General features: G+C 53.6%; 1 protein-coding gene across 4 annotated transcripts in view; it reads right to left on the reverse strand.

Moving 5' to 3' along the window:
* Window positions 1-6259: 6259 nt before the first annotated feature.
* The window catches only part of COL16A1 (collagen type XVI alpha 1 chain), a 52910-nt gene continuing 33010 nt past the window's right edge, over window positions 6260-26159 (reverse strand). For 2 of the 4 annotated variants that reach the window (XM_038757801.1, XM_038757803.1), the window contains 27 exons: window positions 25599-25715; window positions 25433-25468; window positions 25158-25244; window positions 24534-24578; window positions 23136-23180; window positions 20892-20945; window positions 19819-19872; window positions 18913-18966; window positions 18393-18437; window positions 18171-18224; window positions 17927-17962; window positions 17542-17604; window positions 15418-15489; window positions 15235-15288; window positions 14655-14699; window positions 13665-13709; window positions 13313-13366; window positions 12912-12965; window positions 12522-12572; window positions 11826-11915; window positions 11091-11126; window positions 10664-10708; window positions 9087-9275; window positions 8261-8327; window positions 7602-7778; window positions 7117-7194; window positions 6260-6600 (listed from right to left, as the gene is read on the reverse strand). In XM_038757801.1, the coding sequence (XP_038613729.1) occupies window positions 6398-6600; window positions 7117-7194; window positions 7602-7778; window positions 8261-8327; window positions 9087-9275; window positions 10664-10708; window positions 11091-11126; window positions 11826-11915; window positions 12522-12572; window positions 12912-12965; window positions 13313-13366; window positions 13665-13709; window positions 14655-14699; window positions 15235-15288; window positions 15418-15489; window positions 17542-17604; window positions 17927-17962; window positions 18171-18224; window positions 18393-18437; window positions 18913-18966; window positions 19819-19872; window positions 20892-20945; window positions 23136-23180; window positions 24534-24578; window positions 25158-25244; window positions 25433-25468; window positions 25599-25715 (1950 nt within the window). In that variant the 3' untranslated portion in view covers window positions 6260-6397. The remainder of the gene's footprint in view (window positions 6601-7116; window positions 7195-7601; window positions 7779-8260; window positions 8328-9086; window positions 9276-10663; window positions 10709-11090; window positions 11127-11825; window positions 11916-12521; window positions 12573-12911; window positions 12966-13312; window positions 13367-13664; window positions 13710-14654; window positions 14700-15234; window positions 15289-15417; window positions 15490-17541; window positions 17605-17926; window positions 17963-18170; window positions 18225-18392; window positions 18438-18912; window positions 18967-19818; window positions 19873-20891; window positions 20946-23135; window positions 23181-24533; window positions 24579-25157; window positions 25245-25432; window positions 25469-25598; window positions 25716-26159) is intronic. The other 2 variants (XM_038757802.1, XM_038757804.1) reach the window with 2 other exon arrangements.

Raw genomic sequence — 26159 nt, forward strand, 5'->3', positions numbered from 1 at the left:
TCTGCCCCAGGCCCCAAGCCCCTCCTTCTCCTTCCCGAAGTGGGATCGGGCGAAAGGAAGCTGCAAATGGACACCGACGTTGGGCGTCGCCTCGGCGGCCATGTTGGATCCTGGCAAAAGGGACGCTGACGTCACTTCCGCCCCCCGGAGTTGTCATGACAACGGGTCCCGAAGCGCGGGCGGGTTGAGGGTTTGGTTCGGTTAGAGAAGCAGCGTGGTTCAGTGGAAAGAGGCCGGGCTTTGGCGTCAGAGGTTGCGGGTTCAAATCCCGATTCCGCCAAGTGTCTGCTGTGTGACTTTGGGCAAGTCACTTAACTTCTCTGAGCCTCAGTTCCCTCATCTGTAAAATGGGGATGAAGACTGTGAGCCCACCGTGGGACAACCTGATCACCTTGTAACCTCCCCGGCGCTTAGAACAGTGCTTTGCACATAGTAAGCGCTTAATAAATGCCATTATTATTATTATCCTGATGTCCTCCGATATTCAAAAAGGCACCTAGCCCTCCCTAAGCCCCTGTGCCACCGCCTTAGCCAGAACACTGGGTTGGACGGACCACTTGTCCAGCCCAGTAATGGCCTTGCTCATGGTCTTGTGTCCCAACCAAGGCTGTCCTTAACATATAATCAATCAGCTGTATTTATTGAGCTCGCTGTATACAAAGCACTGTACTAAGTGCTTGGGAGAGTACAGTATAACCATATGGCAGAGTCGGTAGGCACGTTCCCTGCTTACAACAATACGGACAACTTTGCATATGCCTCCCACCTCCCGCACATGTCTGCTGTGTGACCTTGAGCAAGTCACTTCACTTCTCTGTGCCTCAGTTCCCTCATCTGTAAAATGGGAATTAAGACTGTGAGCCCCACATGGGACAACCTCATCTCCTTGTATTCCCCCCAGCGCTTAGAACAGTGCTTTGCATGTAGTAAGCACTTAACAAATACCAACATTATTATTATTATTATTATTACAGTGCTATTTGGCCAGGGGTGCCCCTTTCCTCTATCCAGTTTCCGCTTCTCACGTAGAGGTTAAACTGCCGTCCTTGTCCATTTTACACAAAGCACCAGAATGGCCCGAGTCAGCCCTGGGTCTGACCTCCATCAGCGTGGCTCAGTGGAAAGAGCTCGGACTTTGGAGTCAGAGGTCATGGGTTCAAATCCTGGCTCCACCACTCGTCTGCTGTGTGATTTTGGGCAGGTCACTTAACTTCTCTGTGCCTCAGTTACCTCATCTGTAAAATGGGGATTAAGACTGTGAGCCCCCTGTGGGACAACCTGATCACCTTATAACCTCCCCAGCACTTAGAACAGTGCTTTGCTTGTAGTAAGCGCTTAATAAATGCCATCATCATCATCTCTCCTCTCTAATGTCCCACCAGGGCACCCTTGTGTTGCATTTACCTGATGAGAGTTTATCTGACTCATTTTAAAAAAGGAGAGATGATAACTTCTCTCCTTCCCTCTTAGACTGTGAGCCCCTGTGGGACAGGCACTGCGTCCAAATTGGCTATCTTCTATCTATCCCTGTGCTTAGTGCATAGTAAACATAATAAATGCCATTAAAGCCTGTGTTCTGTCCTCTGTAGACCTTGGAAAATGTCAGTTCATTTATTGGGTAGATAGAACTCACTGAGGAATGGGTGGTGAAGAGAAAGAAGGTCACTTGCTGAAGAAGAATGGCAAGGCAAATGGTCTTGGCTCTTGAGGGCAAAGGACTCTGGTGGCATCTGCATGTCCTGAGGTGGCCACTAAAATGAAGATACTTACCCAGAAGTGAAATCTGCTCAAAATCCACCTTGTTCCCAAAACAAGTCCTGAAACTATGCGTTGCAGCTATGACAAATTTCCTTTTCACTCAGATCGAAAGGGGATTAGCAGATAGTAAATTTAGTTCAAATACTTCAGCACCAAACTGGGGCTCAGCCCATGATCACTGAGACTTGGTGTTGGGTGATTGTGTTCTTTTACAAGTCATTCACTTAGGCTGAGAGTCCACTCAACTCAAAACTGAGAGCACTGTTGGTTCTGTCTTGCCCTTCTCATGCTGCTGCCTGCCTGTTCTGGAATCTGGAGAAGCAGTATGGACTAGTAAAAAGAGCCCAAACCTGGGACTCAGATGACCTGGGTTCTAATTCCAGCTCTGCCACTTGCCTGCTGGGTGATCTGGTGCAAGTCACTTGACTTCTCTGTGCCTCAGTTTCCTCATTTCTAAAATGGGATTTCAATACTGTTCTCCCTCCCACTCAGATGGTGAGCCCTATGTGGGACAAGGACTGTACCTGACCAAATTAGTACAGTGCTTGGTATATGGTAAGCACTTAATAACATTATTATTGTTATTATTCATAATAAGGTGGCCTTGGGAGGGCACCAGGTTAGCAAAGGGATAGGGGGATAGGGCTTGGAAATCTTAGAGGACACAATTAATCAGGAGAAAGGACGATCGATGATATGGAGCTCCTTGCGGAAGTTGACCAAGCCAGAGACTATCTGGAGCAGGGAGCATAATAATATAATAATGGTATTTGGCACTTACTAGGTGTCAAGCACTGTTTTAAGTACTTGGCTAGACACAAATTAATAAGGCTCGAAATGGTCCCTATCCCATGTGATGCTCAAAGTCTAAGTAGGAGGGAGAACAGGTACTAAAGTCTCATTTTATAGCTGAGGAAACTGAGGCAAGAGAAGTTAAATGACCTGCCCAAGGTCACACAGCCGGCAAGTGGAAGAACTAGTATTAAAACCCAGGTTATCTGAGTCCAAGGCCCATCGTCTTTCCACTAGGCCATGCTGCTTCCACATGTGCTGCCCCCCTGCTCCCCTACCCACTCACTATGCTCTGGGCCTCATTGGGAATGGAACAGGCCAAGATGGGAGAGTGTGACGTGCTGTGAAAGCCATTAGAATTGCATGCCCATCCACCATTCCAGACGGGGGATTCTGTAAACCCTAGGCCCCAGGTTCACCCACCATCTCCTCAGTTCTGGAGGCAGAAATGGCTCCGCGGGTAGCCCAGGTGTAGGATGAACACTGGGCAATGACTGTGAGGGCCAGTTGGCATTCATGGCAGGTTGGGAAAAGATCAACTCATTTCCACAGGAATCGAAGGCAAGGAGGAGACATTTAAAGGTGGAAAACAGTGAGACTCCCAGTGCTCACCCCCCGATTTTGCCAGTAGTTTATGGCTAGAGCATGTTTTAGCAGTTAAATCTATTATAGCTTAGAGAATGCTTTAGGCATACTGAGGGCTTCATCGTCGACCCCCACTGCAGGTCAGTCCCTGCTTCATGATGGAAGCTTCACCATCTGGAAATTACTGCCAGCCCTTAGAGATCCATCACTGTTGCTGAGCCCACAATAACCCTTTTGGCTAAGCTCCTTCTCTCAGCATTTCTTTCTGAGAAGGAAATACGATTACCCAGCCAGCTCTTAAATTTAGTTCAAGAATGAAAGATCAAATTCCTTAAGTTGGAGTGAGGGATTCAAAAGGGAGGGTATGTGCCTAGATTGTAAGCTCCTTTTGGACAGGGAATATGTCTACCGAATCTGCTGTGTTGTACCCTCCCAGGGGCTTGGCACAGTGCTCTGCACACAGTAAGTGCTCAATAAATGCTATTGATTGGATTGAATAGCGGGTCTACTGTTCTAATCTGATTACAATGACATAAGGTAGTTGTCAATTTCACAAAACTCCATTTCTGCAAAGAAAGGGAGTGGAAAGCAAATTTATACGTTTCCACAAAGAAAGGGAATGGAAAGGAAATTTATGCAGTTCTCCCTGACAAAAAATTGTTATGGCAAAAATCATAGATCCAGTAGAGATGATAGACATGCAAGAAGTTAACAGACAAAAGGTGGGAACAAAGCTTAAGAAACACTTTTGGTTCCAAATGACCGTGAAAATGATTCCTGCTCCCATGGAGAAGGCTGCTGTCACAAGACATCAGGTTCAATATCTTTCTCCAAAAAGGCCATGACCCAGCTGTCGGTCTTTCTTCCATTTTTTTTGAGCATTAGGAGAAATTTGGGTGTCTCAAATTTTAAGGAGCAAAGCCCTCTGCCAGAGAGCATGATGGATAAACAAAAGCAGACTGGCCTACCCCTCTGAGATGGAGTCGCCTGCCAGGAACTGCTGATGAATCTCAATCCTAAAACCTCTGGGCCGAGAACCTGCACGGAGGAGTTGATTCTAGTACTAGTGGCATGCTCAGCTCTGCTTACACTCTCTTGTCCCTGTTTGTTGTGATCAGCCAGGGTGCGGCGAAAGAGTTGGCAGGCAGGAGCGCAGTATATTGCCAAGTGCTTGTGCCATTTATGTCCACAGTAGCCAGCTTCAGGTTGAACTGGGACTAGAATCCAGGTCTCCTGGTTCTCAGAGCAGTGCTCCATCCACTGGAACAAACAGCGGGGCTCTTTCCCTTGGTAACGTGTCCACCTCCTTAAAACTCGTGACAGGGCATTGGACGAAGAACAAAGCAGAAAGCGAGCGTGGATGCCACAGTTCAACCTGAGCTGCCATGAAGAGATTAGGGATCAAGGTGCTCTTAGGATTTCCCCAACTCCACCGGTGCCCACTACCACCTATCTGGAGCTCGGATGGCTGTCCCACAAGACAAAGGATGCAATTTGCTGCTGTTTTTAACCCGAACATTTTGTATGTTTTAGCCGAATGGCCCTTGGGGTTTGTTTCCAATTACGGTCCCACTTGGTTCAAAGGCAGGGATTTTTACAGATATTAGGGATGTGATCGCCAGATCACCAAATCTTAAACGTGAAGACTGCTGGTTTAATCACTTAATAAGGGACCTGATTCATGAAGCCAAGAACCAATATATTTTCTCTCTACTCACCCCACTAAAGGGTTGGACTGGATGGAACCGGGAGATTTTCTGCCCATAACATCTCTGCTAACTTCCTGGATGCAGCAGCAGCTGGTACCCAAATCCCTCTATTCCCGTTTCTGCTAAATCCTCAGTCGGCAGACCATAAGCCTCCGCTGGCAAGGAGAGGCTTGCCCTACAATGGGAGCCCTTTAACATCTGTTCTCTCCGTTCAGCCTGCCTGTGAGTAAGGCCTGTGCTCAGATGCAGAGATGATGTGTTTAGGCGGCAATGTGCTGTATTACTTTTGGGTTAAGTGGGGTGAAATGAGCACCAACTAGATCTTAATCCAGAGATCAAACGAAGCCCTCCAGCTCTCTGAAAGGGTTGATGGACCTCCGTCGTCTGGCCGTGGGTGGTCCGTTGCTCCTGACAGGAAAAAACCAATGGGTGGGAGACTGGAAAACTAACAAGACAGCTGTTCTCATTGGGATGCTTCAGAAATTTCTTGAGAATCACTTTCTCAGGTGACAGAGAGCCAACTTGGCGGTCCCCAGGGGGTGAAAGAGGCACTGGAGTCTGGGGAAGCTTGAACAACCCAGTCCCTCTGATCCCTTTCAAGTCCACCTATTCCAGATAAATCTTTCGATGTGGTTTTCCCAATAAATCCCCCCGCCCCAGGAGCCTCCCTCCAGTTCATCTCTCAGAATGCCAGCCTGCTGGTCCCATGCAAATCTGGGGCTGGACTGTTCCAGGAGCATCCAAGCAATGAGTCCTGGTGCTTGGAATGATCCGGTAGTTCTGAGAGGGAATGGACTCCTCGAAGGCTGGCATTCTAACCGGATCTGGGCTGGGGCACGGAGACCCCTGCAATGAGCCACGGAAGCCCAGTAGACACCACTGATCAGGAGGGGAGTCACCGATGGTGCACAGATGACAGGTCCAGAGGCCTTTTGAGGAGGGAGGGGCCATCTCCTCTCCTCACAGAGGAGAGGCCAAAGGCACAGAGCTCCCCATTCGCCTGCACTCTTGATCATTTGAGAGTCACCAGACAAGAAAGCAGCTGATGCAAACCTCCAAGGAGTCTGATGTCAACTCTGTCCTCAGGACAGTGCGGCCTTGGCCCCCATAGCATGCAGCTGACCAGCTCCCACAGGGAGGGGAAGAGGAAGGACTTTTCTTTAAATGTTTGAGGTGGCATCTTGGACCTCCAGAACCAGAGTAGTTAAGGGGAGACCCAGGAAAGCTTCTAGATGGCCCAATGGAAGCTGAAAGGCAGACAGAGAAGAGGCTAGTCTGGGACACGGAGGGCTGGCCAGTCTAGGGAGCACTGACAAGACAAAAAACGTTTGCTGCTTGGGCCACAGATGACAACAGAAATTTCCCTTTCCAAATGCAGGACGGAGGGGCAAAAAGAAGACAAGTACAAACCGAAACTCTGTCCCAAGAGGTAAAACCCACTGGGAGTTTTTCTTTTTTTAAAAAAAACAAACCAAACCAAATATCAACATCAATCCAACAAGAAACCACTTAGCCATGGCTTTTCTGATGGGGTCCCAGGTCGGGGCAGCCGCTCAGCCAAAGGGGCCCTTCATGCTCTTCATTGGGGGGTACTGCTGCTCCATGGGCATTGCCCCAAAGCAATCCGATGGGTTACAGTGGCCAGTCTTGCCAGGCTGTCCAGTGGCACCGGGGGACCCAGGAATCCCCGGGATGCCCTGCTGGCCCATTGGCCCGGGGGGACCCAGCTTCCCATATCCAGGAGGTCCTTGGGGACCTGGAGCGGGGGTTGAGGGAAGACAGGTCAGTATGCATGGAAGGGAGGCAAGGGGCAGAGCTGTTGGCCTGCTGAAAACCAACCCGTCCCCCCACATTAGAATGTAAGTGGCTTATGGGCAGGGAACCCGGTGTCCAGCTTCTGCTGTCCTCTTCCCACTGCTTGGTGCAGTGCTGTGCACTCATTGGGTGCTCAGTCTATTCCATTAGTAGGACAAAACACAAGGTTGTAGTTGTGCAGAAAGGGCCGGGAAATCACATGAGCTGGGTTCTAATCCCACTCCGCCCCACACACACCTGCTGTGTGACCTCAGGGAAGTCACTTAACCTCTCTGGTTACCTTTGGAGTGGGGATGATAATATCTGCCTTTCCCTACCACGGAGAGGACAGAACCAGATGGGTGATGTGAAGGTGCTTTGGAAAAAGCAAAGGGCCAGGTAAATTAGAGGGGTGATTCTGTGTCTGGGGGTATCACGGGTTAAGGTAGCTCAAGCGCCAGCAGGCTCAAACCCTTACCTGGGGGGCCTGGCAAGCCGCTCTCTCCTGAAATTCCAATGCCAGTGTCTCCCTTTTCCCCTCTGGTACCTGGCAAACCTGTCACAGGGGACATGGAAGTGAGAAAACCTGGAGCAGAAGGGCCTGGTGGAAGACACCCACCCACCCAGGTGGGCTACCACAAGCCCAGGTGGCCTGTTTGGCATGGGCTCGGCACTCCCCCAAGGATCGGCACCTGGGAAGAGTTTCCCAGCACATTTGTTGTGGGAGAGCTGGGAGCCTGAAGAAACCCAATATGCCAAAACATGGCACCAGAAGCCACTTCAAAACAAACCCAGTAGGGCATCTAATCATCAGAGACTTCCCAAACTCACGGTTCTCATTGTCCATCTTCCAGAATGCCCCTGTCACCACCCCCACCCAGTGCCAGGCCTCGTCAGAAACAGGAAATCATCCTTCAACCTCTCCAGAATGGCCAGAGGGACTCCACCACCAAGCTGTCCTACCTCTCATTCCGGGCAAGCCTTGCCGTCCTTCTCTCCCAATCTGTCCCGGGAGTCCGGGGGACCCCGGAGCCCCTGGTCTGCCTGGGGAGCCATCCTTGCCCGGGGGCCCCGGTCTCCCTGGAGTCGCTGCCATCTCTACGGGGAACTGCATCCTGGAAGTGTAGTACACCATCCTCTCTGAGCGGGAAGAAGAGGGAAGGTCAGAGGCAGTGGTCACTCCAGCTGCCCCGCAGTCTTTGGCCAGCGTTGAGTGCCTTTCCAGAAAGCCCCAAGGGAAAACAAGAATTAAAGTCGGGGCATCTTGAGATTGGAAGAAAACACGGGGAAGAAGCCTCCCTGGAAAGATGAGGGCCAAGATGCCGGTACCAGATTGGCACTTGCTCTCCCCCATCTCCTCCTGGACTTTTCTTAGGCCCCAGCTTTATTCATCTCCACTGGGGCCAAGAAAGGAAAAAACGGTCTTTAAATGCAGCAGCAGAGAGTCATGCAGAACTGCCAGGAATTGAGTGATGCATTCTGGGGGGCTGAAAAACCTCCTTCCCCGACGTCTTGAACAGCAGGGGCATCTAGATAATTGCTTAGGGTAGCTAGGGGCTGATCCCATCAAGGAGGAAGGGGTAGGGCAAGACACGCACAACATGCAGGAGTGTACAAGCTACCATCAAACATTTTGATGATCTCTTGTCTGATGAATCTCTTGATCTCATCATAATTCACCATGTCTCCCTGAGGAAAAGAGAGAAAACCCCAACTCCATTACCATTAGGTCTCGATTACCTTCCCAACCCAGTGATCTTATCTAGTAATTTCTAAGGCAGGGATAGAGAAGGGGACACAAGAATTCCAACTGTGAGCATCCAGGCTTTCCACCTTAATGCTGTAGGATCCCATCCTACCCTCAGTATGGCCCTGGAGACTCCACCCCAGCTCCATCCTTTCCTTCTTGGCTCAGGTGCTTGAGGGGACTCAACCCCATGAATTTTAGCAGTGAACAGCTTCTCTTCACCATCATCATCATCAATCGTATTTATTGAGCGCTTACTGTGTGCAGAACACTGTACTAAGCGCTTGGGAAGTACAAGTTGGCAACATATAGAGACAGTCCCTACCAAACAGTGGGCTCACAGTCCAAAAGGGGGAGACAGAGAACAAAACCAAACATACTAACAAAATAAAATAAATAGAATAGATATGTACAAGTAAAATAGAGTAACAAATATGTACAAACATATATACATATAAACAGGTGCTGTGGGGAAGGGAAGGAGGTAAGATGGGGGGATGGAGAGGGGGACGAGGGGGAGAGGAAGGAAGGGGCTTCTCTTCTTAGACCACTGTTGAAATGCAGTGATCTAAGCCATTCTCTTTCCCCAGGCAGGCAAGTTTGGGGTGATTGAGGCAGGGGGGTGGAGGGCAGGGGGCTCAGGCACTGCCTTTTTTCTGACTCCATCACCAGGCTCTGAGGCTGTTGACCACCATCCTTACCATGGTGCCGGGCAGTCCTGGGAGTCCTGGGTTGCCAGCGGGCCCCTGGGACCCTGGGTGGCCTCTTTCTCCAGCGGGGCCAGGAGGCCCGATGGGACCCATGGAGCCACTCTTGCCAGGCCCCCCTGGCATGCCAGCTCTCCCCTTCTCTCCGGGCTGGCCTCTTAGGCCTGTGGGGCCCACATCACCCTGGAAAAACAAGAAGATGTCCTGTAACCAAGCAAGCCAGGGCCCTGCTCCTCTCTGAACCTTGGGCTGGTGTGGAATCCGAAAATTGCAATGGGGCAACTGAGGCAGCGACTATTTTCCAGGGCTCCCGTCTGACACCCTTCCTCCCGTCTGACACCTTTCCCTTCCAACCTCTGATCTGCCCCTGGCATCCACCCTGGATATGTACTTGTGCAGCTACGTTCCCTCTGCTCTCATTCTCAGCGTGGGCATAGCTGTCATTCTCGATGGGAAGACACTCGAGGGGAGGAGCCAAGTCTCAAACTTCCTCCACTTTTTGTTCTCCAGATCCTGCCGTACAGGGCCTTACACATAGCCAGTGCTCAATTTGCAATGTCGACATCGGTAGTCCCAGCCACACAATGCCAACCTATCCATGGTGCCTCACTCTCATCTCTCTCTCCATCAACACATTGCTCACGCCTGCCCTCCTGCCTGAAAGTCCCTCCCTTTTCATAGCCAACAGATCACCACCTTCTCCATCCCTGAAGCCCTATTAAAATCATATCTTCTCCAGGAAGCCTTCCCTGATTAACCTCTCATCTCCTCACCCTATTCTCCATCCCTTCTATGTTGCCTTTACATTTAAATCCATTCCTCCTAAGCAATTTTGGTACCCCCACCCCCACCCCAAGTCCCACAGCTTCCCCTGTGGCTTCCCCTACCTGTAATTTATTTTAATGTCTGTCTCCCTGCCTAGACTAGAAACTCCTTGAGGGTAGATATTGTGTCTACTGACTCTACTGTACCCCCATGTGCTTAGTACAGTGTTCTGCATGCAGTAAAGCGCTCAGGAAATACTGACTGTTGATTGATAGATTGATTATTATTATTGTTGTTGTCACTAGTCACACCAACACCCTCTTTCAATGATGGAATCAACTGCCCAGATGAACATGGGTCATCTCTGTATGATGCATTTCCCCCCTTGATTGACGGTTCTTTGCAGGCAGGAACTCTAGCTGAGTTCTAGAAACTGAGCCTGGGGCTGTGCTCCCACTTTCAGCTTCCTTCATCCATAGGGCCAAAGCCTCTCTGTTCCCCTCCTTGGGCTCCAACCTTTAGACTGTAAACTCGTTGTGGGCAGGGAATGCCTCTGTTTAGTGTTATATTGTACTCTCCCAAGCTCTCAGTAAAGTGCTCAGCACACAGTAAGCACTAATAAATACAATTGACTGACTGACCCCCAGCTCCTCCTGGCTGCAGTACTCTGGTACCCGATAGAGGACTCAGAATGCAGAACTAGCATTCATGTTGGGCTGATTTCTTTCCCAGAGAGTTCCCTCTACCTCCCCCTATTCCTCCCCCTCCTCCCGATGGGCCCCACAGCGTGGCTGGTCCACCCTCACCTTCTGCCCCGCTGGTCCGTAAGGGCCTTGTTTCCCTGGGGCTCCCTAAGGAAAAGAAGAATCCAAGTTAGCATAGGAGATTGACCCCAAGGTGACTGCCTCTCATTCTCCCTCCCAGGTGTGCCCCACCTCCTGGCAGGGGGCTCTGGCACCAAAGCCGTGGGGTGAGAGGGGAGAATTGCCCGGCTACAAGATCTTAAACTGTGAAGGGAGGGGAGAGGGAGAGAAGGGAACAGGAGGGCTGAATTTGGGCTCTGAGTCTCAATGACAGGGGTACACCCCAGGCCCCAGGGGAAGTCCTAGCTGTTAGCCATGGTACAAGGATGCTGGGCATGGAAGGGAGGAGGATTGGTGGGGGGGACACAGTAGAGCAAGTGAGCCAGAAGTTCTTCTCAGAGAAGGGGGAAACGTGACCCCCATGGCGAACCTCTTTTCCTGTTGATCCATCTGCTCCCGGCTCGCCCTGAGAAGATGAGGGAGGAGACAAGAGGTGCACTGGTGTCTTGCTGGACCCATGCCTCTGCATCCCCGCACCCCTTATGCCCTCAGTGCCTTCCACGTGGCACAGCAACATTCAGGATCTGGTCCCTCCCCTGTACCTGGCACCCACCTCCTGGGTAGCTCCAACTCTCCTGGATGCTTCCCACTCTCCCGTAGCCCCAAGTCCATTGAAACAGACACCCGCCCACTCACACAGATGCCAGGCTGGACAGTCCCTTTGCTCAGGTGCCTACTCGCCTGCTCCCCTCCCATAATCAAGTTCCAGCAGGAGGGTGGGTCAGCAGGGCAGAGGGGCCGGGATCCAGCTGCTGGCCAGGTTCAGCCAAGCTCCAGGCTCCCTGTGCCTCTTCCTGACTGGGGAAGTGTGGTCCAGTGGAAAGAGTCCACCAGGATGGGGAATCAGGAGACTCCACTCCCAGACCCAGCTCTGCCACTGGCCTGCCGTGAGAACTTGGGTAAGTCACTTCATCCCTCTGGGCTGGAGTTTTCTCCTCTGTGCATTGGGAATACCAGCTCTCCCTCCCTATTCTACTGTGGGCCAGTGACTGTGTCCAATCTGATGATCTTAGTGGTTGGCATATAGTAAGCAGTTAATAAACACCATCTTCATTATTAGTGACTATTATAGTGGGAATCGGTCCCACCCCTCAGTTGAACTTACCGGTGGGCCGGGGTGTCCTGGTGACCCTGGTTGTCCAGGGAGCCCTCCGAGTCCCCGTTCTCCTGTGGCTCCTCGTTCTCCTTTCAATCCCTGGAGGGTGGGGAAAGGAGAAAAGAGAGCAGGAAGCCATTGGCTCCAGTCTGTAATTCAGATTTCAAAGCCATGGGTATGCCAACACCATCCCCTCCCCAAGGACCCCCACACTTCCAGCCCTCCACCCCGGTGCCAACCCCAGGGAGCAATCGGGTTCCCTCCCCGCCTAGAGAGGATTTTCCCCAGGCTGGGTGCTGACCTTAGTCAGTCAATTGTATTTATTGAGCGCTCACTGTGTGCAAAGCACTGTACTAAGCGCTTGGGAGAGTACAATACAACTAAACACAGATATTCCCAGTCTACAACGAACCTGCAATCTAGAGGGGGAGACAGACATTAACATAAATAAATAGATTACAGATATGTACACAACTGCTGTGGGTCTCAGAGTGGGGATGAATAAAAGGAGCAAGTCAGGGTGAAGCAGAAAGTGGTGGGAGAAGAGAAAAGGAGGGCTTAATCAGGAAGCCTTCAGGAGCTCATCGGTTAGGTGGCACTAGGCCAGAAGCCTGGCAAATCAGCATCTCACTCCAGCACATCCCTCCCACGTTGGGGGTACCAGGGAGGCAGGACTGGCGCGAGAGAGCTTGGGCTGGTACTTACGATTCCAGCGATGCCAGCTGGGCCAGGTTGACCAGGGGACCCAGGTGGGCCCTAGGAAGAACAAGAGCAAAGTGAGAGCTTGGATGGGGGCCCAGGAGTAACTGTGAAGAGGGGAGCAGGGGTCCTTGCCTGGGTTAATAAGGAGGTTCAGAGCAGACCCTAATTCAGGGGCAGCAGCAGGAGATACCCAGCCCCCAGCGAGTCACTCTTAAGCCTGAAGGAGGCAGGAAGAGGCAGAGATCCGGAGAGCTCAAGGCTCAGGTCCTGACCATTTCGACGGGGCAGCGGATGAAAAGATCTGCCTGGCCCCAGCTTGGCCATGAGACCCTGATCAGGCAGACGACTGGCCCCTGGAGTCCTTCTCCCAAACAGGCAGCAGGTTCAACTCACCGCATTGCCAGGAGGACCCAACCTTCCTGGTGGTCCCATGGGGCCAGGTTCTCCCTGGGAAGGCAAAGAGCAGATCAGATGGAGGGGCCCAGGGACCTTACGGCTGCAGGGGAGAGGGCCAAGGCCCAGGGACCAGGAGGGGGACAGAGGGCTTCAGGGGTGGAGGGTCCATGAAAGGGCTAGGCTGCCCCCTCAGGAAGGGGGTTCCGGGTGAACTGGCATTAGCAGAGAGGAGGGAGAACAGTCCTCCTTGCCCTGGGAGAGGCTGAGGACTGCCCTGGGGACAGCAGAATCTGGCACCCAGAGGACGGGGGACATCCTGCCTGGGAACCCAAGAACCTGCTGTCAACACCAACCCTTCAGGCTCCTGGAATGGCCAGTGTCTGTGCTGTGGGGCTCACCTCTGTTCCTGGCCTGCCACTGCTCCCAGGAGGCCCTGGCTTGCCACAGTCACCCTAGGAGGAGGAAGAGGAGCAGCTGGGTGCAGGTTGCACACTCCGAGCATCCCCTGGGGCCCCAGCTCCAGCCCCAGACAATGAGGTCCCAGCCCCAACTCCAGACCCAGCCAATGGGATCCCAGCTGCCTGCATGACACCACATCTAGATGACAGTGACTGAGACCTCCCAGCCAGGGCACGAGAGGTTGGCCACTCCCTCCCAGGAGCTTGGATTGGTATCGGTGCCCAGGTACCTTGGGTTGGAGTCAGTGCCTGTGGCCTGGACCCTGCCACTTGGCAGAAGAGATCCACTCACCTTGGGTCCCGGGAGGCCTGGGTGTCCCGTCTTCCCCTTGAAGCCCTGCAGGACAGAGACTCCTTCCAGTCCTGACCAGCTATGGGCTGAGCTTGAGCTTCCCTGCCCTCTCCCACCCTCATCCTCCCTCCTTCTTCCAAAGACCCATTCAATCCTCACACCTCTCCTGGTGCCCCATCAGAGTCAATGGGGGTCCCTGCCAAGCCCAGAGGGGGTTGATAATCCCATGGCAAGAAGGCAGGCAGCCACTCAAATGTCCTGAGCACCCACAGCCACCTAGAGTCGATCTTCCCTCTTATTGGGAGCTGCCCCTCCTCCCTCTCCCTTGCATCACAGGCCTGGGCAGAGCTGCCATTAGACCGAGAACCCAGGAATCCTGAGCTCAAGTTCCGCTTTCTCCAATTACATGCTGGGTGATCTTGGGCAAGTAACCTAACTGCCCTGGGTCTCAGTTTCCCCTTCTGGAAAGTGGGATTCCTGTCCTCCCCTCTGATCCTCCAGGAATGTTTGGGACAGAAATGGGAAGATAGACAAGGAAGGTTCTTAAGGAGGTAATATTGCCTAGTGGCAAGAACACGCTCCTGGGGGTCAGGAGATCTGGGTTCTGATCCCAGCTCTGCCACTAGACCTCAGAAACTCAACCTCTGTGGACCTTATTCATTATATGGAGAGATGGTTGCTTGCTTTGACCTGCCTCCAAGGATGTCGTGAAGATACAATGAGATGACTGATGTGAGAGCACTTCGGGAAAATAACAGGGTTATACAAATTCAAGGTGTCATTACTAGGAAGGAAAACAGGGCAAGAATTCTGAAAGTCCAAGAAAACTTCAGCCTGCATCCCTCACTCTGAACTGAGGGGTGCTGAGCCAGCTTACAGCAGCCCAGCAGTCTGAGTCGGGGGACAAGATAGAGGAGGGAGTCCCCTTTCCCGGGATCCTAGAGGGAAGATGAGATGGATAGCATAATCCTGGATGTGGTCTGAACTCACCGGCAATCCCATGAGTCCCGGTGGACCAGGGGGACCGGGATCTCCCTGAGGAAGAAGTTGAGAGAGTCAAAGCCTGGGCCTGGTCCCCCCTGCCCCCAGGACCCTCTCTCGCCAGGTCTGGTCCTCCCCAAACCAGGTCCCCCCAGGCCCTGCAGCATATCGCCCTTCCCAGCACACCCTCCCCACTGTCCAACCTCCCCGCTTTTGGTTCCCAGAGTCATTCAGTTTGGAGCTCTGTGGGCCTATCTGCAGCAAGGGCAATCAACACTTCCCCTCCCCGACTTCCTGTCACAGACCAGGGACCCCGAAAATCCAGAGGGTTAAACCCCACCACCTGATTTCCCTTAGGTCCACTGCTTGCTTTCTTTTAGCCTTAAATTTGCCTGGTGGTCCTTTCCTGGTAGAACAGCCGGGCAGTGGGATCCCTCCAGCATGTGACCTCACACCTCCTCCTCATTGACCGACACTTTGAGACACCAGTCACCTGCTCTGGGGCTTGGTTTTAGGGGACCAAATAGGGGTTCCTAAAACAAGCCATCCTTCCCTCCCCGACGCCCCATCCCGCAGCTCCCTGTCTTACCCGGATTCCAGGCTTCCCATCTTTCCCGTCCAGACCCTCCAAGCCAGCAGGACCCTGGAAGAGCAGAGCAATGAGCAGTCCATCCCCACCTCATCTGGCATTTTGATGGGCAGGATGAGCAAACTGCTTGGGTCCCAGATCTCATCATATCCCGCCTCTCACCCCAGCAGCACAAAAACATACCTGTATTCCAGGAGGCCCCGGGGATCCTGGGGGTCCAGGCATTCCGGATGCTCCTCTCACCCCTTCGCTGCCCTGCAGAAACAAGGCCCAGGTCAGCAAGGCCAAACAGTCTGACCTCCCTCCCAGCTTCCCACCCAAGGAAACAGACCCAGGGACCGGCTGTTCCCCCAGTTCGCAGCTCTCAACCAGACACCCGGCCAGGGGTAGCTGGATGCCACGTGGAGCTGTCGGCCCAGAAGAAGGGGAAAGGAGAAGGGTCCAGTTCCTTCTTCTTGAATTCCACTGTCTGAGCGGGTGGTAGTGGGGCCCGGGACATCCTGGACTCTGAGCAATATGCCTCCCCCTCACCCCTGCCCCTAGGTGGCCAGGGGTTTGTCTCCTACTACTGGAAAGCAACAAAGGAGCACGAAGAAGTGTCAGCCTGCTGCGGCCCATCAGCCTCTGATCTCTCCCCCTTGCTGCCAACAGGTGAGGAAGGAAGGAGCTAACGGCAACAGCCAGTCAGTTGGCCTCTTAGAGGGGAGGGCCCATGGGGTTCGGTGGCTAGAGCAGGGGGAGGTGCTGGGAGCCAAGGCCCCTGAGATGATGATGACGGTTTTTCTTAAGCACTTACTATGTGCCAAGCACTGTTATAAGTGCTGGGGCAAACACAAGGTTATCAGGTTGCCCCACGTAGGGCTCACAGTCTTAATCCCCATTTTACAGATGAGGTGAATGAGGCAGAGAGAAGGTGGGGATTAAGACTGTGAGCTCCGTGTGGGACAAGGTCTGTGTCTGACCTGATTACCTTGTGTCTACCCCAGTGCTTAGAGCAGTGTTTGACAAGTAGAAAATACTTAACAAATACCACAGTTGTGAATTATTATTAGATTGATAAGTCCCTGTCCCACAGGGGGCTCACAGCCTCAATCTCCACTTTCCAGTTGAGGTAACTGAGGCACTGAGAAGTGAAATGATTTGCCCAAGGTCACACAGCAGACAAGTGGGGGAGCTGGAATTAGAACCCAGGTCCTTCTGATTTCCAGGTCCATCTTCTAACCACTAGGCTGTACTGCTTCTCAAGGAGGCCGCGCTGGCCCACTTGGGAAATGGGGCCAGAGTAAATAGCCCGGGCCTCTCTGGGCCACGGGTCCACTATGTATGGCCCGAGATGTCTTGTATATATGTATATCCTGTATATATGTATATATGTTTGTACATATTTGTTACTCTATTTATTTATTTATCTATTTTACTTGTACCTATCTATTCTATTTATTTTATTTTGTCGGTATGTTTGGTTTTGTTCTCTGTCTCCCCCTTTTAGACTGTGAGCCCACTGTTGGGTAGGGACTGTCTCTATATGTTGTACTTCCCAAGCGCTTAGTACAGTGCTCTGCACACAGTAAGCGCTCAATAAATACGATTGATGATGATGATGTCCTCTCTCCTCTCCTTCAGCCTCCAGGCCGGTCGGAACGGGTTCTCGATCCATCCAGGGAGGATGGCATTTCGCCAGTGGTAATGCTTATAGTAAACACAAGGGGCCAGGACAGCTCTAGGAATGCCAGCCAAACTCTGGTCGGCGGCGGATGGAGCACGAAGTCCCAGGACTCCTCGGCATCTTTTCCTGCTGGGGACTAGCCACACCCCCTGGCCTGGGCCCCCACCCTGCTACCTTGGGCGGACCCCTCCAGGCCTGACACCTGTGACCATCCTTATGTTGCCAACTTGTACTTCCCAAGTGCTTAGTACGGTGCTCTGCACACAGTAAGCGCTCAATAAATACGATTGAATGGATGAATGAATGGGGGGAACAAAGAACTCCATACCCAGATTCTCCTCTCTGGCTCCTCTGCTAGACCAGAGGGCAGGGACCGCCTCCACTAAGTCTACCCTTCTCTCCCCAGCGCTTAGGACAGTGTTTTGCATGCAGCAGGCATTCGATCAATACTATTGCATGATGGACTTTAGAGGCCAGTGGGGCAGAAGTGGGGAAAAGCTGGCATGGAAGGCAGGTGGTGGGGGAAGGAGGAGTATGGGGAGAGATGGGGAGGGGAAGGGGTTAAAAGGAGTCCCATTCATCACTCCTACAGCCCCTGGGGGCTGCCACAGCCTCTTCCAGCCTCCGGGGATTCCACTCACCTTCTCTGCTGCAGGCCCAGGGGGACCAGCTGGCCCAGCTTTGCCTGGGAATCCTGGGGGGCCCTGTGGGGTGAAGCCAGCTGTTAGATTTCAGCCCTGCTCCCCAAGGCCTTGGGGGGCTATAGACCTAGGCCCATTTTTCCTTGGAGTGAGGACTGGTCACTGGTGCCCACATTGCATCCCAGGCGGGTGGCATTGGCCCCAGCTTCATCAATCCCCAACCCCTACAAGATCTGCTTCCCCCTTCCATGGCCCCATCCTTCTCCTGGACCCTTGGAAGCTGCCCCTTCCCCCAGTCCCCAGATGAGTTCCAGCCCACTCCTTGTCCAAACCAGCTGGAAGCCAGCTGGAAATCAGCTGGACCTTAGTTTCATCCTGGACTCACGGGGGGGCCTGGGAAGCCTGGCTGTCCTTGGAAACCCTGCGAGAGAAAGCAAACAGAGGTTGGTTGGGGATGGTCCACCGGGGGAGCAGCCGGCTCGGGCTGGAGACACTGGCCAGCTGGAGGGATCTGGATGTTGGAGCACTGATGGGCTCCCTCATAACCGGTGTTCCCATATTCCCCGCCTTCCCTGGAGCAACAAGGACAAAGCAGGGGGACCCCCAACCCGTCAGGCCCTGTCACCCACCTGGTCTCCCTTCTCGCCGGAACTGCCTTGGCTTCCACGCTCTCCTCTTGGGCCCTGCCACCAACATAGAACATAGTAGCTCGCACCCCATCCTCCCTGCCCCTCCACTTGGGCAGTGCCCAGGAGAGGTCCTGGACACCCCCACCCCCACCACCCCTCGCAGTGTGCCCTTTACCACCCGGCCTTTCTCACCCCACTTCTCTGGGTCAAACCCCCACTTACCGCTGGGCCGATGGGGCCAGGGAGGCCTTCAGTACCCGGGGGGCCCTGGAGAAACAGAGACAATCGACTCAGCAGTGGGCTACGGCTGGAGCACCAGGGACTCGTGGGAGCATCCAGAAGGATGGGGACAACCCGCACAATCCCATCGAAGGCTAGTCCAGTCCATTCAGAGGCAGAAAAAGAACCATTCCTCCTCCTCCCCTCCCCTGCATCCCTTCTTCCCCCTGACCTTCATCCTCCCCTTAGTCCTTTCTCCCTCTTTCCACCAGGGATCCAAGCACTGAGAGCCCCCTCTTTGCCACCCCCCAGCCATGGCCAGGAGGATTCCATTACCCACATAGAAGTGTTTGCCCTCAGGGCAGCGGCAAAGACCTAACTGTGCCCCCAGCTTGAGGCCCAGCTAGATCGACTAAGCCACCAGCTCCTGGGCTGCCAGGCATCCCCTGCTTGGCACAGGCTGCTGCAACCCAGCAGGAGTGATGCCCCCAGCCACCTGTGACTCCTACATGCCAGTACTCACCGACTCTCCCTTCTCTCCAGAGGGTCCCGTGTACCCACGCTCCCCCTTGATGCCCTGGTTGAACAAGTAGAGAAAGTAGAATTATCCCACTGGCAGATCCAAGCACTCATGCCAGGGCAGGGGAAAGGAGATAACCCATAATGGGAGATAGGGGATGGGAGTAGATAAGGGTGCTGGGTATGGAGGGAGGAGAGGTGTCACCTTAGCATTTAGCTTTAATTCTATTTGTTCTGACAACTTGACACCTGTCCACATGTTTTGTTTTGTTGTCTATCTCCCCCTTCTAGACTGTGAGCCCATTGTTGGGTAGGGACCGTCTCTATATGTTGCCAACTTGCCAAGCGCTTAGTACAGTGCTCTGCACACAGTAAGCACTCAATAAATACGAGTGAATGAATGAATGAACTGGTCCCAGCAGCCATCTCGAAAGGAGAACTCTCCTGCTTGGGTCTCTGGGCACTGCTGACCTAACCTGGCAAAACCCAAGTCCCCCCACCAGGGGAGAGTGGCACTGAGCTGAGTTCTCCCCAAGCCAGCTGGAGAAGCGGAAGTGGGAGTACAACCTGTTGTCCCCGGCAAGGGGACTGGTTAGAGAGAGAGAGAGAGAGAGAGAGAGAGAGAGAGAGAGACTCTGTGTGTGTGTGTGTGTGTGTGTGTGTGTGTGTGTGTGTGTTTTGGGGGTGAAGGTTAAGGGAAGGGGGCTGTAGCAGTCAGGGGTGGTGATGAGTGTTCACCCCAACTCCGCCCCATGCCCAAAACTGGACTTGGACAGGAAAATGAGGTTGAGATTCCAGCTGCCCCTCTTCTGGGCCCAAGCTTGTTGCCCATCCGTCTGGTGGTCCAGGACCTACCCTGGCCCGACTTCCCCCAACCCAGCTACCAAGGGTCATCGTTGCTTATACTCACGGGCAATCCAGGAGGCCCCATGGAGCCTGGGTAGCCTGGCTGCCCTGGAGGACCCTGACAAGAGAGAAAAGACACAAATCACTCATACTGTCCCGGGCCAAGTGTCCCCTTCTCTGGGAACCCACAGAAACAGAGCCCATGGTCTTGGCTGCCAGAGGGCAGGCAGGTTTGAAATCAGTGTTGCAAGGGTCCCCGAGACCTGTGGAAGCCCCTGCCATCTGGCCACCTCTGTTTCCAGTTGGAGACCCTCAGAGCCTCAGGCTAGCTCAGTTGCAGGATAACAGGCTCCCTGGAGGGAGAGGGGTTGGGCCCCCAGAGCTGAGTGGGGGTGAGCTGAGGTGAGTTGGGGTGGACAGAGGCAAGAAGGCTGGAGAACAGATCCCAACCTGCCCACAATGTTTTCTGTCAAATGACCATCCTCCAACTCTGAGTCTTAAGACACAAAGGGAGCAACTCAGACAAGGTCACTGTCCAGTACACCCTCGACTGTCCCCTCTCTAGGAGCTCATGTCCACTGCCAATTCACTGGGATCACCCTTCCACCAGTTAATCACATCAATCCATGTCATCTATTGAGTACTTACTGAGTGCACTCAGTACTAAGGGGGCTTGGGAGAGTAAAATACAATAGACTTGATAAACACAATCCCTGCCCTCAGGGATCTTAGAATCTCTCTCATTCCTACACCTCAAAACTCTGCGCTTATGCCACTGGATTCACAGAGGGGAGATGTGGCCTGGAAAATGCAAACAGGCAACCCCCAGAAGTGACCCTATGCTGTGGCTTACGGGAGCCAGGATGAGGTCAGGGGTTGGAGAGGAGACAGGCTCTTGGCCCCAGGGTAGAGTTTAAATGCAACATTGTAGATAATCCACAAAATGGATTATCAGTCCATGGGTGGCTGACAGCTAATTTTACCTTGGATCACCCTTCTTCCTCAGGGCCCCAAGAGGGTAGGACCTCGTCGGCCTGTATAGGTCTGGGCCAGGCCTGCAGCACCATGGGGACTCCAAGTTCTGTGAAACCATCACCACTCCCTGCTTTATTTCCCCCTGCCCTGGCCCCCACTCACCATTTCCCCTTTTTCTCCCGTGAGTCCTGTGAGTCCTCGCTCCCCCTGAAGGCCCTTGAGGAGAAAACAGAAGACTCGTTGGGAATGGATTAGGCCTCCCACCCCCTTTGCCTCCTATGTCAGACACCAGGCCCCCTCATGCCGGCAGACTGGGTTGAACATGAGCCTTGTGAGGTGGGAGTGGGAGTTTTTGCAGTCGTTACTAATAGGCCTTAAGGACTGGAGGGCAGCTCTAAAACTGAGGAGTCCCCCTATAGTCTCAGCTGGCCACCTTGGGTCCTCCTTTGGCCCCTCCACCATCTGTGCCATCTCACATTCCACATCTTTCCCCTCTATTAGCCTGTAATTGGCTCCTCAGGGCTCTTGGACAACAAAGGTTTCTGTACCAACTCTGGTTTATTCTCAGCTCAGGAGGAGACCCTGGGCAGGGTGGCGAGAATAGGGACTGCCTGGATCACTGAACTTGTCGTCAACAAAAGTTCCGACCTACTCCCTGTTAAATTTCCACCGAACGGTTGATTTTACCTCAGGTCAATCTTCTGCCTCAGAGTGATTTCAGTTTCCCCATCTATTCACTGTGCTGGAGAACAGTGAAAATGCAGAAGACAGAGGGAGGAGGAGAGGCAAAGGAGCCTGAATACCCTGCCCCTGAAGAGACTACCCCCAGATAATCAAGAATAGGCAGAAAGGTCATCAACATGCATGTGGGTACATCACCTCAGGGAAGAACTTACCTGACCCATCTCCATACCAAAGCAGGGTGTGATTTTGGAGGGAAAGGATACCAGAGGGTGGAGGAGAGTTAGCCCCAGGAGCAGCCTCCAACCCAGAAACAGACCAAGGTTCCAGCCCGATGACTTGACACTTCACAGGAGGAAGAGCATTCTGGATGGTGTCGGCCTCAAGCACTTGAGTCATGGGTGCTCCCCAACTGCCCTCGCCTACAGCTGGCTCCAGCATAGAGTTAATGAGATCCTCCATTCAGCCCTTTCTTCCTCCTCCTCCTCCTCCTTTCCTGCATCGCCCCAACCATACGGTACCAACACATCTCCACAACACAGGACGAAACAAGACGAGCGGTAGTTACAGACAGACCCTCTCACCCAAGCAAGCGGGAACAGACAAGGTGAAAGCAAGGGGGCCTCTCTTGCTGGAGAAGATGCATGGCTAGAGACAGGGGCCAGCGCCCCTGATCTTCCATTCCAAATCAACAGGGTGGATCCCTCCAGCAAGGTGAACCTGAACAAGCTTGGATTAGTTTCCAGGAGTCAACAAAGGACAACAGAAGCCGGTGCTCAATTCTCCCGTGACTTTGTCATCCAACCAAAGGCAGAGCAGAGTACGACACCCAGCTTGGGGAGACAAGGAATCCCTCACCTGGAGGGTGTGTGATTTGAAGGGAGGTGGCACCAACCAATCACATTAAGGGCCATCATGTGTACCTGACAGCAGTTGCTTTTAATAGTTCCTGGGCCCGAGGCCTTCCCTGATATCAAATGTGTTAAAAGCAGACCCAAGAGATCCAAGCTGTTAATTTTCCCCTCATCTGAGGAGGCAAGGATGAAGGTGAGATGGGAAAAGATGGATAACAGAGAGAGAGCAGAGAAAATGGATGATGAACATATCACCCTGATGAAAGAGGCATCCCTAGGCACCTCTGAAGAGGACATCCAGAGATTTCTGGACACAAGGTTAGTGCCAGCCATCAGCTTTCACCCCAAGAGCTTGGCACCTCTGCCAGGCTTGCAGTCCGAGACCTGGTGGGGGTCCCTAGGGCCACCTTGAGGAATCTTTAAGGAAAACCAAAAGAGAACAGAGGATGACCAGGTGGGATGACAAGGGGAAAGATGACCAGGTGGGATGTCAAGCAGGTGGGATGTCAAGGTAGAATGATGGGAGGCAGTGGAGAGGGAACAGGAGACCCCAGGGGAACCAACAGATGAGGGGTGTGAATGTAGGTGGGAGGTGGAATGGATTTGAAGGCAGATGCAGCAGGACGGACATGTGGAATGAGGTGATGGTGACGGTGACGAGGGACCGGAAGGGGAAGGGCCTGAGAGAGACCTGGACAGGATCAGCTGGGCAGCCCCAGTTTAGGAAGCTGGGGTGCGTGGAGTAGGGGAGGGGGCTGTGTCGTTAGCTACAGTGCCTGGGGAGCGAACGACGAGAGTCACGGGGGACAAAGAAGCCAGACAAGCAAGTGCAACAGACCACTGCCGGGGTGAGGGCAGCATGGGTTCTTACGGGCAATCCGGGGGAGCCAATGGCACCAGGAAAACCCGGGGGGCCCTGGGGGGAGAAACAGGTCAGTCACATGTCAGACAGCTGGGCCAGGAGGTTGGGGGTGGGGGGCCGCAGCCAAGAAGGAGAACATCTCGGACTCCTCTGGCCTAAAGAGATCTGGAGAGGACAGGGGTGGGGGGGTCAAGTCATCCATCCTCCCGCTTCCGGGTAGGCCCCTCCACCAGCATACTTGGATGCCCTTCCTGCTTGTAACAAGTTCTGGGACAGGAAGTTCCACAATGACCCATCTGGTGCCTGAACCACGGGAAAGTTCTTCCTGATGTCTAACCTTTCATCCCTCCAGCTGCAGGGGAAGTCCATTTCTCCTCACTTGGACCTCAGAGGGGATGAAGGCCAATCAGTCCCACTCCATACCCCAGCTCCCTGAAGACTGCTCTGAAGTCCCCTCTTAGCTTTCTCTTGACCAAACTTGAAGGACTCCAGTTTCCTCATCCTCTGGTCCTGATCCCTGGCTTCATCACTGCAGTCAAACCCTGCCCCCCAATCCCAAGGCTGAACGGCTCAGGGTCCAGCTCCTGGGCCTGGGGCCTTGAAGCCCTGCCCTCTGGAATCTCAGCAGAGGATGGGAAGAAGATGGTGGTCGGAGCATGGGCCACTTTGCTCTCTATGTACTCTTCCCCAGTGTTTAGTACAGTGCTCTGCACATGACAATTGTACTTGTTAAGCACTAACTATGTGCCAAGCACTGTTCTAAACACCTTGGTAGATACAAGTCAATCAGGTTGGACACAGTCTCTGTCCCTCATGGGGATCACACCCTTAATCCCCATTTTACAGATGAGGTAACTGAGGCCCAGTGAAGTGACTTGCCCAACGTCACACAGCAGACATGAGGTGGAGCTGGGATTACAACCCAGGTCCTTCTGACTCACAGGTCCAGGCTCTATCCACTAGGCAACGCTGCTTCTCTACTATTACTACTACTTCACATCCAATGCTCAGAACACAGTTCTAGCCCTCCCGCTCTCTAGCTTGGGGTACTTCTCCCCGATTCAGGTACTTTTCCTGCCAGCTGGAGTGATTTTTGCCCCCATCTCACCCTGACTGGGGGCCTGTGGTTCTCAGGAACACCTTGAGCCCCCCATGAGATCTCCAGCAGGGCTGCAGGCTCCAGCCAGCCAGCCCCACTCTGCCAACTCCACCACGACAGACCACCCTACTGGCTCCACCATGCCAGCCCAACCACGCCAGCCCCACCACTGGGCACGGCCCAAGTAGAGCTCTCATGAGATGCAGCCACTCCAGGGCTGGGCACTGGGGTAAGTTGCCCATCCCTCCCCAACCCCAACTGAGGCCCATCAACACCAGCTCCATCTGGTCCTGCATAGGGGTACTTACAATAGGACCCGGAGGGCCCGGGGAGCCCCTCAGCCCAGGTGGACCCTGAAAAGGAATCAGAGAGAAGGATGGTGAGGGTATCAGCCCCTGAACCCAACCAGGGCTTGCTGGGCTCAGCTGGCACAGTGGAACTTAATTCTCTCTGCCTGCTCTACTTCCTACTCTCGCCCTTCCAGCCAAGCTGCCTCTTTGCAGCCTGAGGCTTCCCTCTTCCCTCTTATGCCCCAAGTCTTCGTCCAAGCCACCCACCACATAAGGAAAAGCCTTCCTCATCCTCCAGCCCTCCTCCTTCTCCTTCCGTTCCTCTGTCCTTCCCTCCCTCCCTCCAAAATCAGTCACCTCCTCCAGGAAGCTGACCTTGATTAGCTCCCCCGCTCCTACCCTTCCTGTAGCCTGCAACCCGCTCCTTCTCCTCAATCCTCACCACACCTAAACAGACCCATCTCTGTGGGTTGCCCATGCCCATCTGCCCTGGCCTTCCGGGGAGCGCCCCGAGAGACTGGGGTGCTCCCTGAAGGTAGGGCCCAGAGCCATTCTCTCCCATTGACTCCCAACCACCCAGTCCAAGGCTGTTGCCTGATGGACTGGGCCCTGGCCACTAGTGGGATCCAGGCCCCAGCTTACCTCTTCTCCTCTCTGTCCTGGTAGCCCTGGGGGCCCTGGATGGCCTGGTGTCCCCATGCAGCCTTGCTCGTTTTCATTGTTGTCCCCCTAGGGAGCAAGAAGAGGCTCAGCTGGGCAAGGTACTGCTTCCCAAACCATCTCCCCACCTCCCTCCCTGACCAGGAGCCCCTCCCTGGGGTCACCAGAGACAGTAACAAGTGGCCACAACCAAGGGGACCGGGAGCCTGTCAGCGCAGCCCCAGAGGGTGGACGGAGGGGAAGAACATCTGACTCACCCGTGCCTCCTCCTCTCTAGGATACTCAGTGAGGCACTGTTGAGGAAAAGTGTACATCAAGACAGGGCCCGGGTAGACAATGCCCATCTGGATAGTGCACACCTGGGGCATCCACACAGCCGGGCCCAGGGGCTCGCCTTCCCTAAGGCACCAGTGGCCCACTTACCCTGGCACAGTTGTCGGAGCCGGGCACGCCGGGCATGCCCTGGTCACCCTTCTCCCCTTTTACCACGCTGTGGGCTGATAGCCCTGTCTGGCCTTGGGCGCAGTCCCCGCAGATGTTCTAATCGAGACAGGGAGGTGGTGGTTAGGGTTAGGGAGAGAGGGAGGTGGGGGGAGCGTGAAGTCTGAGGGCTCCCAAAACCCAGACCCCACACTCCCTTTCCATCATAGCTTCTCTCTTTGTCTTCCAACCCACCCTGCCAGCCGCCGAGGGAAGGCAACTGACTCCTCCCTCCTTCACATTCACTTCCCAAGCGCTTAGTACAGTGCTCTGCACACAGTAAGCGCTCAATAAATACGATTGATTGATTGATTCACCTGGCCAGGAAGTCCTTGCCATACTTCTTCAGTCTCTCTCCCTTTACCACAAACCCCTTTCTTGTTTCAGTGGCCACCGGAGCGACCCAGTAATCTTTCTCTAATTTGAAATCTGGAATGACTTTGTTCCCTCAGCCTTTGTCTCACCAGACTCCAATTATTGCTTGCAAATGGCCTGACTTCACTT

The sequence above is a fragment of the Tachyglossus aculeatus genome, chromosome 16, assembly GCF_015852505.1.
Source record: "Tachyglossus aculeatus isolate mTacAcu1 chromosome 16, mTacAcu1.pri, whole genome shotgun sequence".
NCBI lineage: Eukaryota > Metazoa > Chordata > Mammalia > Monotremata > Tachyglossidae > Tachyglossus > Tachyglossus aculeatus.